Source organism: Leucopleurus acutus (genome assembly GCF_964270905.1).
Source record: "Leucopleurus acutus genome assembly, chromosome: 2".
Classification (NCBI taxonomy): Eukaryota; Metazoa; Chordata; class Mammalia; order Artiodactyla; family Delphinidae; genus Leucopleurus; species Leucopleurus acutus.
Window position 1 is genome coordinate 176,887,853 of NC_139143.1, and position 12,280 is coordinate 176,900,132.

Consider the following 12,280-nt stretch of genomic DNA (forward strand, 5'->3'; position numbering starts at 1 on the left):
CCATCCATGTCTCCTAACTCTTGCTTTGTCCTGCATTCTACATAACTTTTTTCAGGTCTACCTTCTACTTTAATGATTCTCTATTTAGGCAAACCTAATTGCACTGTTAAAACTTGTGTAGAGTTTTGACTTTCAGTTATTGTAATTTTCATTTCTAGAAGCTTGATTTGGTTCTGTATCACATCTTACTTTCATTTTTTATAATCTCATTCCTTACTTTTAGTTTTTATTCTATCATTTATTTCTTTAAACATAACGTTCTACTTATTTTTACTTTTTCCAGTAACTGGGATGAAAAACTTCATGGGTTATTTACCTGTTGTTTCCTGCCTCTCAGTTATAGTGACTTGTGTCCTTTGTGTTTTGTGTTGTGTTGTGTTTGTGTGTGTTTATGTGTATGTTGGACTGAATTCATATTCTTTAGAACTGTCACTCATTCTAGGACCACATCAAACTACACTCTTGGCTTGAGGTTTTTCTGTCTTCCTAGGTAGTATGAATTCTCGGTTGAAATATTCATGAGGGCTTGATTCTTAAAAACTTGCAACAGATATTTGTTTTTTTCCTCACCCCAAGAGTCAAAGTATAAGGCAGATAATTTTTTCCTACTATTTCCTCTGCAGGGTAGGTTCATTTCTCCTTATTTCTTAAACTGAAGAACCCTAGTTTCACGATGTGAGTCCTCTTCTAGACTCCTCACCTTTTAAGGATCTTAGCTTTGGTCCCACAAACCTCTGAAATGTGAAAAAAACAGTTGAAGTTGATAAAGTTTCACCTAATACTCTCAGGAGGAAATTAGTTTCATTTTCCTTAACCTCCCTAGCTTCCTGCCTTCACATAGTATTTGGCTTCTGAGAATTCTTCATTTGTTGCCAGATGATCATTGCATCTTAAAAGATTTTGAAGTATTTTTATCTTAGTATTTTAAATTTATTTTCAGCTGGGGGGGTTAGATGGGCTTTGCTTCAGGTATTAATCTGCATTACCATGTTCCCCCACTGAGCTAAAGGAATGCAGGACTTTGTCATTTCAGTCAACTGCTGTATTCTCCATGCCTAAAACAGTGTCTAGGATGTTTATTATTTGTTGAATGAGTGACTGGCTATACCTTTATGGCTGACTTCTTGCAGTTTTAAGGAAATTACAGTGATGAAACAAAGATATGTGTGCAAAGATTTTTATGACAAAGGTAATTATTTAATGGCCATAAAATGCTACCAGTTTAAATGTCCAGCAGTGAGGGAGTGGTTCAATATAATGTGGTACTTGTATATAGTCACTATAAATAATTTTCAGAAGAATATTTAATGATGTGGAAAGATGTTAATGATATATTTGTTGGAAAAAAAATCTATAAGTTACAGTATTAATAGTGGTTATGTCTGTGTTGTAGGATTGCTGATGAATTTTTCTAATTTTTATTAATAAAATGTGTAGTAGCAGTGATTGCTTTAAGTACATTTTCCTCCCTATAATTAGTTTAAGTTTAGAATGTTTAAAAGATATTTTTCAAACTTAAAAATATTTTGTCTTAAAACGTAAATGTTCGTTCATTTGCTGATATTTTGATGTATGGATAAAGCCTTCTCTTCTTGCATAAACCATGTGCATAGTAGATAGGCTGTGATATGTAGGTTTTGTTTATTTATTTTAATTTATCTATTTTATTTATTATTTATTTTTGGCTGCATTGGGTCCCCGTTGCTGCGTGCGGGCTTTCTCTAGTTGCTGCAGGCAGGGGCTACTCCTCGTTGAGTTGCGCAGGCCTCTCATTGCGGTGGCTTCTCTTGTTGAGAAGTACAGGCTCTAGGCACGTGGGCTTCAGTAGTTGTGGCTCGCGGGCTCTAGAGCGCAGGCTCAGTAGTTGTGGCGCACAGGCTTCATTGCTCCACAGGATGTGGGGTCTTCCCGCAGCAGGGATCAAACCCGTGTCCCCTGCATTGGCAGGCGGACTCCCAACCACTGCGCCACCAGGGAAGCCCCGGTTTTGTTTATTTAAAGTGGAATAGTTAATAAGTTAAAATACTCACAAAGAAATCTGAGTGCAGAACCCAGTCTAGATTTTTATTGTTTCTTTCTCTGTATTTTCTATTTGTCTTGTCTACACCGATTTTTTTTCCCCCTCTTTTGGCCGTGCCACGAGGCTTGTGGGATCTTAGTTCCCTGACAGGGATCAAACCCACGTCATCGGCATTGAAAGCACCGAGTCCTAACCACTGGACCACCAGTGAATTCCCTTGTCTACACCTATTTTGAAAGCAATTTTCCTTAATGACTTATCTCCAATTTTTAAAAAATATTTTTCTTTTTTCTAGAAACACTAGCTTTTTAGTTTTGCACTCAAATCTTATTAGTTTGTGTGTAGTTAATTTTTGTAATAAGTTGGAAAATATGAACAACTGATTCTTGGTAAGCATATGGCTCAGCCTGTTAATGCAGAAGGGAAGGTATACTTCAGAATAGCTTCGTAACCCTGAGTGCCCAGAATGCCATAGCTTTCCACCTGTATATTTTGCAGAGGGAATGGAGAGTTGATACAGTGAGCTGCTTAAAACAATGCCTGCTACTTTATTTTATGAGACTAAATTCTTTAAATCTTAGGTGACATATTTTGAACTCTGTCAGATGCATAAAGAATTGTAATCATTACAATTCAGGCTCAGGATATAAGAAGAAATAATGTTATCCAAAATTTCTTTCATTTTTCCCCTTTCTCCTTCCCTAGGTGGGTCCTATGTGTATGAACTCAGTGCAGTCCTCATACACAGAGGAGTGAGTGCTTATTCCGGTCACTACATTGCCCATGTGAAAGATCCACAGTCTGGTGAATGGTATAAGTTTAATGACGAAGACATAGAAAAGATGGAGGGGAAGAAATTACAACTAGGGATTGAGGAAGATCTAGGTAAAACCTTTAAGTTGTGAGTGCCCTTTTAAAATATAATTTTTTTTTTTACCAGAAATGTTTGTGATAAATTATTATGGCCCAAGATTGTTATGGACAATCAAGGCTATTTGCATTTCTTAAACACATGAAATCTCTGAACATCTGTTATAGAAATGCTTGAATTTTTTAAAAAAATGATTTTGCTCCAGAGATGGTTTCCATAATGTCATGTTTTCAGTACAGTTTGAAGGCACAAATTTAATTTTCAATTAACAGGTTAATTGTGGGCAGCTAGGGAAGAGGATGGTGAGTATTAAGCTAAAAATTATGAGTAGTAGATGTAATATAGTAGGATTTGTAGTCCTTTTCTCTGGGTCAGGAAATTTATTTTGGGGAAATAAGTATAGCAGGGGAACTTTGTTCCCTGAGCAATGTCTACCCCTCTCTGTTAAGTATCTTACTCCATCCCTAGAGTGTGGAGCAGTGCCTCTGGGGAATAAGCTGCTTGCTGTTTTGTAGTAATGAGGTCTGCTGTAAACGATACCTCCTGAAATAGTATTATTCTAGTGTGTAGCTCTCATCACCTCGGTTTTCGTGGGCTCCGTACCCATTTATTGTCGAATGGAGTGGGCCGTTCTTCCAATAGGAGCCATCTTGGCTGAGTTTCTCATCACTTTCTTACCGTATTTGTCATTTTGGGGTGAGGCTCGGACAATGGGATGCAAAAAGAGAAAAGGATTGGGAGTAGGTGTGTGTCTCCTGCCACCCTTCTTTCTTAAAGGATCAGTACCTCTTTCCCAAGGTGGAGTAGCATGGCAGTTAAGGTTGGCTTTCAGGAAGGCCTGGGGAATCTTGCTGCAGATGTCCATGTGGTGGCTCTATTCTTGTAATTGGAAGAAGTATTTTCTATTTTTTTATGTATACCATTTTTTTCTTTTTGCGGTACGCAGGCCTCTCACTGTTGTGGCCTCTCCTGTTGCGGAGCACAGGCTCCGGACGCGCAGGCTCAGCAGCCATGGCTCACGGGCCCAGCCGCTCTGCGGCATGTGGGATCTTCCCGGACCGGAGCACGAACCCGTGTCCCCTGCATCGGCAGGTGGACTCTCAACCACTGCGCCACCAGGGAAGCCCCCATTCCAATGTTTTAATACCTCTCATTATATGCAGCTTACATTGCTCCTTTTATCTATTTTATCAAAAATAGAAAATACTTATTCATTAAATTCCATTAGTCAGTCATTACTATATTCTCTTGTGAACTTCTATGAATCATTTTATATTCCGTCTTATACAAATTAATGAACTTTTTTTTGAGTTTTCCCTTTTTTAAAAATTTTTTAAAAAATTTATTTATTTATTTTTGCTGTGTTGGGTCTTCTTTTATGTGCGTGGGCTTTCTCTAATTGCGGCAAGTGGGGGCCACTCCTCATCACGGTGCGCGGGCCTCTCACTATCGCGTCCTCTCTTGTTGCGGAGCACAGGCTCCAGACGCGCAGGCTCAGTAGTTGTGGCTCACGGGGCTAGTTGCTCCGCAGCATGTGGGATCTTCCCAGACCAGGGCTCGAACCCGTGTCCCCTGCATTGGCAGGCAGATTCTCAACCACTGCGCCACCTGGGAAGCCCAATGAACATCTTAAATCTTAACTTTTTAGTTAGGAATGACCAACGTCTTTTCTTTGTATACATGCTCCTGAGAGTTTTAATTCCCTATGACTGTGGTCTTCAAACATACTTGCTCCTGTAGTCCCTATAAGAATATTGAACAACTTTTGTATTTCATTGCACATTTTAAAATCCAGCATTTTTCACTGTAAATTTAAATAGCTTCAAATAATGTAACTTCTGACAAGTTATAAATATTGAAACTTAAACTGCAGCATTACTGTTGTATCCAAATGAAATTACATAACATATAGATTCCATACATCCATGTCATCCTTTTCAGAGTTAAATGAACTGATCTTTTTTTATGACAGGTTTTTTTTTTTTTTATGTTTCCTTTTTCTCCTATACTAGTGTTTCCATTACACTGACCCTATAGAATTTCATTCTAATGGAATATACTAAGTTTTCTGTAGCTATAAAGCTCTAAATAGTTAGAAAGTACTTCTGGATTGAGTGTTCTTTTTCTTTTTTTAAATAAAACTATATAATTGATCAAACCAATGTAAGTGTGTTAGAAATTTTTAAAAATTGAACTGCGAAATTTTACTGTAAACATCTTTTGGTGAGGTAAGATTTTTTTTGTCACAGGTAAGAGGTTATATCTTTCTTTTGTAAGGTGGTGAGGCAGATGACTGAAAGGAGAGGTGGAAACCATCAGTGAAACCTGAACAATTTTAGAAAAATACATTGTCAATTGAGGATCTGGTAACTGATTTCCTCAGAACTATGCATGACCTCCTACCCATTGGAAGGTTATCCTGGGGTAATCAGACTCAATTTGAAGATCCCCTTCATGTGATGTATGTGCCATGTAAAACACGAATGTTTTCCACTTGCTTCTGAATTTATAGAGATTAGTGGCTAATCTTAGCATTTTATTTCATTTTTTTCAGGAACATTCCATTTTATTTCTTTGCACAATTAAGTCTGGATTTATTTTTGTAATTTAAGATCAACAGTAAAATAAACTCATAATAGTTTGTGGTTTGTTTTTTTTTCCTGGTTCAGGTTTGTCATTGTGAAAAAGAATACTTTCTTTTCAGCTTTTAAAAATGGAATATGGCAGGCAATGCGGGTTAGTAACTTGTTTAAACATTAAAAAATTTGTCCAGCCTGCTAAATTTGTATTGCCTTTTAATGTATTTTGAGTTCGTATTTTAGGAATTGTTTTCTATGACCCTCCCCCTCCCCCTCCCCTGCAAAAGAATGAATAAACTCTAGGCATTCTAATTTAGTCATCTTTTGATTTCTCTTACCTCAGCAGAACCTTCTAAATCCCAGACACGTAAACCCAAGTGTGGCAAAGGAACTCACTGCTCTCGAAATGCGTACATGTTGGTTTATAGACTACAAGCTCAAGAAAAACCCAACACGACTATTCAGGTACCAGGTGAGCAATTTTCCAGGATTACATAAGGCAAGTATTTTAGAATACCATGCTCAAAGGCCAATGACGAGAACGGGTTGCTTTTATCTATTATGGTAGGTTGGTTGCATATGGTAAATGGTGAAAGTGTATATAATCACAGATTTGCTTTCAAGTGGTGAGTTTTTATGATAAAGGAGGCTTTAACAGAACTGTTCCACTGACTGCCCCTAAAGAAAAGCAAAAGCAATTAAAAAAAAATTCCTGTGGATTATAAAGATGAATTTAAAGAGCAATTTGGTTCTGTTTTGTTCAGTTTTGTAAAGCAGTTTTGGGTTTTAGCCAGTTATAAATTTTCTAGATTTAATATAAGAAAGGAAGAGCTGCTGCTTGGCTGAAGGCAGTCGTCAGTTGTCATTTTACCTAATACTGTGCTGTGCTCTGTCTGTGGCACCATGTGTTTTGAATGGTGTTTCTGACCCATTTGATGCTTCCAGTTGGCTGATGATGTCATGCAGAATCGGGTAGGGAAACCCCCTGGTATTATTCCAGGGTCTGTCTTCAGTTTTACTTCTGCCTGCAGGTTGTAGGGAGACCATAGTAGGATTTTGCCACCAAAATCTTAGCCAGTATTTGTTGTAATTTACAAATCAGCATGGTTCTTTGTCTTTGAAAAACAGGATAAAGGTTTTTGTGTCTTTCTGTTCTGAATAGCCTTTCTTCAAGAGCTGGTAGATCGGGATAATTCCAAATTTGAGGAGTGGTGTATTGAAATGGCTGAGATGCGTAAGCAAAGTGTGGATAAAGGAAAAGCAAAGCATGAAGAAGTTAAGGAGCTGTACCAAAGGTTACCTGCTGGAGCTGGTCTGTAAGATATTCTGGGACAGCACTGTTGCCATTAAGTGCCTTGTTTCTTTTATGTTCACAAATGTGTATGAACAAACTTTCCCCTGCCCTTTCTTATTTATAACCCGTTAATGCGAGCTTGTGCACTATACAATTACTATGTAAACCAACAGTAACTTAATGTGTAGCATTCCGTATAGTTTACATTATCGTGTACTTTTAAAAATGGGAAGCTCTTAATAAATTATGAGGTTTAGGTCAGCACTCTGCATATATAACTCTTGTAGATATTTCTAATTTGTGAGGCATTAACTTGTTTTGAAAGAAAAATCTGATTGGGCTACTATGGAAGCAACTTGCCTAGTCTATTTCCTTGTGTACTTTGTGCCCTAATAGTATTAACAGGCATTCTTTTATATGAGTACTATTTTTATGATACTGTTAGATTATTTTGAAATTTAGTATCAAATATTCTAAGAATAGGAAAGCTTTCTGCTGACCCCTAATTTCTTAAGAATTATCCCACACAGTCCAGCTCATTCCTTTACTGTGTATGTTTATTCAAGTTTATCTAATGCCTCAAAAAGGAAACCTCAACTCCTTAAGGCTGGTATGCCATTTGTAATAATGTTTTCTGTCATTTCATAGGCAATTCCCCATACCCAACTCCTACTTTAAAAAGAGGCAGTTTTACTAATTTTAGAAAATAAATACTCAAGCATAATTGTACTTGTGGTTTTGTCTTTTTGATATCTCAGTTTTCCATTACTGGTATTACTTTAAGCAAAAGATGAATATAAATTGCTACATCTGTAAGAATATCTCTCAAAAGTTCTGTCTAAACTATACCTTAATTTGATTCTGACCTTTCTTTGTAACCTGTTAACTCTGCTTCAAGGGTTGGGATTATCCTAAATAATTAGACCGACCTCAGTTTTATTGGAAACAATTTGGAAATGAACATGTAATTCAGATCTCTAAATTTATTCAAAGGAGTTGGTACCTAGAAATTTGTTTTCTGAACCTTATTCATGGTTTCCTGTATTCACTGGACAAAAGAAAGCAACTTACTGGGTCTATAAACTAAAGAGAATCACTCTTTAAAATTGTATGGTCCAAAGATGTTATGTGTCAAGTTTACACTGTGTGCCCTCTTGCCTGTTTTCATTCCGTCTATAAGAACCAGTTCTTGTGTTCTTCGAATATGTATATATGTTATCAATACTCTTACCAATTATGAGGTTTATAATTTTTTCCCGTTTATAGTAACCTTATATGATAGTAAGTCCATGTTTTCCTAAAATATTGTCAGATCTCAAAGCTACTGACCATGGTTTTGTGCTGCCAATCAAAGTCTTACGTTTTTTCTAAATCTTATCTTTGTGAACATACTAAAAGAAGGGTCATTTATCCTAAAATATAAACCTCACTGGGAACCTGAACTCTTTTGGCCCTTTTTATTTAAGTTGAAATAAATTATCTAAATAATCCTAAATTATCTTTAGGTAAGTTGTTTCAAATATTTTTGATGCCATGGTCTTTCTAGACTTTATAACTTTTAAAAACAAATTCCTATTCAAAATCCAGGCAGTTAAAACTATATATAAATAAGTTTGAACCATAGTATACGTTTCCCTTTGGTAAATATTTTAACACTTGCTTTCCCGCTTCGTCAGATGCTGAGATTTTTATACAGTTTGTTATCCCAATTTAATAGAGTTCTTACTCCTGTTAGTTGATTCTCCATGCCTTTGGCATCACAATAATGGAGAACATCTGTGAGAACCTGCCAGGCGTCTCTCTCTAGTGCAGAAACATCTGTAGTGTAAAAACCTTCCACAAGCAGAATCTACTTTAATTATTGAGACTTGTGCTAGACCCCGATTGTTAGGGAAGCCCTTGGTAGAAATTGCTACAGCTCTTTCAAGATTTTTCTAATCTTCATATCTTACATCAATAGCCTTGAGATTACTAAAAGTTTTAACCTATGGGACTCTTCCTTGGGAAAAGATTAGATATGTTAAGACTTGTATTTTGCTCTCTGGGATAGGGATCATTCCATACCATTATACATTGTAAAATGCCACAACCATGTTAACCTATGCTGAATCTTACTCCACATTTATATATTGTGTGAATATATGATTAACTTTTCTATATCTCTTTTCTTCCATAAAAGCTCAAAATGCTTCACATACCCTATCTTTTACATTCAACAGCATCCCTGTGAGGTAGGTAGAAGGCAGGTATTATTACCTTCATTTTACAAATAAAAGATCTGAAGCATAGAGAGTTCAAGTGACTTGCTCAAGTTCAGTTTCTTGGTGGCAGAACTTGGTCTCAACTTGTAGTCACGAGCTCTTCCTCTGCAGCTGCATCAGAGCTGACCAATCAGTTAGGAGTCTCTCAGTTTATGATGTACAGTTTTAGCACAAATAAGGGATCCAACAGTTCTGGATTTTGTTTTTGTAAAAATTGAAATGTTTTATGCTAAACTTAAAATGGAAGTTAGTTTTTAGACTTGTAAATCTCAGGGAAGTGTAAAATTGGTCAAAATGGGCTTTGAGTTGAATTGTCTATCCCTCAGATCTCATCAGAAGTAGTATCATAATACAAATATATAAATTCAACCTCTGTATGTTTTCTTCTATGTTTTATGCTGGGACTCACTGGAGATCTTTGTAAGTAATCAAAGCTGGCCCTTTATCTTTAATTTTGGCTTTTACGGAACTCTGGGGCTCTGTTTTCCCAAATTAAAACACATTCTGAGGTGTTTGGTTGTATCTTTTAATTTTTGCAACTTCAGAATTGATAATATTCGATTCCAGTGCACTTCATCCTAGAAGTTGCTTAAAATAGCTTAATTTCCTGAAATACATAATAATGTAATGAATTGATTGTGATATGGAGTTGGATGGGGAAATCAACTACCTTTTAATCAACATCAGTATCATCTTGGGTGAAGAAAAATTCAGTGGTTTAAACGGCCTTGTGAAAGTGCGGTTATAGCTGATGAGGTTAATTTTTAACTTAGAACCTAGTCAGACTCCTCATTTTAACTTTCAGTTGTATTATCACACCTCGATGACAAGTGTTTATGAAAATCGTCATGGGGGTGAGGTTATGTGATTTGCGAGCTGGCCTGGAGTGTGGCTTGTAGTCACCAAGTGTCCTGATCAGAGCTCTGCTGTGCTATCAAGCAAGACACTTCTCTCTGTGGAAACCTCTTTTGTAGAATGTGGTTAATAATACCAGCCGATCTTACAGGGCACCGTGCAGACTCGTCCCTCCCGTGCACAGCTCCTTGAATTCAGATGAGTGCTAGTTAAACGGAGCTTTGTGCTGTACTCATGAAACGTCTTCCCTGAACAATGATTCTTCTGATTCTGCTAACTTTGGAAAGAGTTTGCATTGTCTTGTGGAAAATGAATGTATTGCTTAGTCAAAAAGCTGTAAAAATACATAGGCTCTTTCCCTTGATTTCTTCCTCAGAGCCCTATGAATTTGTCTCTCTTGAGTGGCTGCAGAAGTGGTTGGATGAATCGACACCCACCAAGCCTATTGATAATCACGCTTGCCTGTGTTCCCACGATAAGCTTCATCCTGATAAAATATCGATTATGAAGAGAATATCTGAATATGCAGCAGACATTTTCTATAGTAGATATGGAGGAGGACCAAGACTAACTGGTAATTCGAGATGTCTTATCTGCTTAAAAAAGAGTAATGCAATAAGTATGCATTATATGATCTTTATGATCATTTGACCCAGACTGTGCTTAGACCTCATATTCCTTGCATTTTGCAAAAATGATTTGCTAGGGCTTCCCTGGTGGCACAGTGGTTGAGAGTCTGCCTGCCGATGCAGGGGACACGGGTTTGTGCCCTGGTCCTGGAGGATCCCACATGCCGCGGAGCGGCTGGGCCCGTGAGCCATGGCCGCTGAGCCTGCGCGTCCGGAGCCTGTGCTCCGCAACGGGAAAGGCCACAGCAGTGAGAGGCCCGCGTACCGCAAAAAAAAAAAAAAAAAAAAAAGATTTGCTAAGTCAAGTATAAATTAAGCAGCGTCATACACAGTATATTTATAATGTTAGAAAAGAAACTGCTTATTCAGTTTTGTTGTGTGTTTTTTCTCACAAGACAGACAAAATAGGATACATTAGAGAAAGCCATCTAGTGTTTTGTTATTTTGTACAGTACTCTTCAGAGTATTGGTTTGGTTGATACCCACAGGAAGGTCTTAAACAATTAACATTACATTTATAGTTGTCAGATATATTGATTACCCTCCCCTCCTTTACACCCTCCATCATTTGATGGTGGTCTTGCAAAATTTGCATCTAAATCTTGTAAAATGTACTTTCTGGCATAGATAGTTATAGCATATTATAACATTTTATGTCTTATAGTTCTTTCTTTATGCAGGATAACACTATTGCTGTCTTGATATTTATGTCACCAAAATAATTTAGGACATAATACCAATTTGCTATATTGTGAAAATTTGTGACTTTGGGTTAAAATTCTTCATTGTTTTATGAAGTGCTGAAAACATTTTCTTAACAGGAAATCTGTATGTGAATACACTCTTCCCTTTCGTTTTTTCTGTCTCAGTGAAAGCCCTGTGTAAGGAATGTGTAGTAGAACGTTGTCGTGTGTTGCGTCTGAAGAACCAACTAAATGAAGATTATAAAACTGTAAATAATCTGCTCAAAGCAACAGTAAAGGGGTATGTTCACAGTGTATATTGTTTGATAAGCTAAAAAACCAAGTAGCTTATTATTTGTGGATAATAGGGACTTGGGATCTTTGGAAGAAAGAAGGGTGATGAGTGGTTGGCCACAGCAGAGTAAATTTTGTGGTGACTGCTGCTGTGGCAAAGATAAAGAGGGCTGAGGCACAGCTCCTGTGGCTGTATTCCATCCATTAGAAAGGTTGAAGCAGAGATATGCATCTGAGGCCTAAACAAGCTAAGGCAAGGTGCTCGCCTGTGTTCTGACATGGAATTGTGGAATACTTATGTTGGAAAACCATTCTAGCAGGCCTGGGGTGTCCCCTTTAGAGAGGCTGAAGTAAGTTTGTTAACCAGGGGTACCCAGTGGTGCATCCTTGTCAGGAACATACAGGCTTCTTGGAGTTTGTTGAGCCTCACTCTGTAGAGCACCTCTGGACTCAGGTGGCATTTATGATGTTTGGGTTTAATTTAAGTTGTATATTTCCCAAAGAAATATCAATCTAGTTCACTGTTTGGGGTCATTCCATAAACAGCCTCCTGAGTGGCCTAAATGTGTTTGTGTATATATATGTGAGTGCCTGTATGCATTTGAAGGGTCAGCTATATGCAGTTTTGAGTAGTAATCAAGTGAAGGAAAGTGGCCAGTTGTTTGGTGTGATTGGCATAAATTTAAATGAGGGTTAGGAGTAGCAGGGTAAGATTTAGGATGGAAGCAAAGTATTTTCTATACGTGCAATTTAATATGAGGAGTGAAAATGGCCAAAATGAGGAAATAGGTTAA

General features: G+C 37.3%; 1 protein-coding gene across 4 annotated transcripts in view; it reads left to right on the plus strand.

The window, feature by feature from the left end:
- Window positions 1-12,280, plus strand: part of USP48 (ubiquitin specific peptidase 48) — a 66,563-nt gene that overhangs the window by 27,196 nt on the left and 27,087 nt on the right. For 2 of the 4 annotated variants that reach the window (XM_082833614.1, XM_082833612.1), the window contains exons 9-13: window positions 2,726-2,905; window positions 5,814-5,942; window positions 6,633-6,782; window positions 10,257-10,454; window positions 11,379-11,493. In XM_082833614.1, the coding sequence (XP_082689740.1) occupies window positions 2,726-2,905; window positions 5,814-5,942; window positions 6,633-6,782; window positions 10,257-10,454; window positions 11,379-11,493 (772 nt within the window). The remainder of the gene's footprint in view (window positions 1-2,725; window positions 2,906-5,813; window positions 5,943-6,632; window positions 6,783-10,256; window positions 10,455-11,378; window positions 11,494-12,280) is intronic. The other 2 variants (XM_082833615.1, XM_082833613.1) reach the window with 1 other exon arrangement.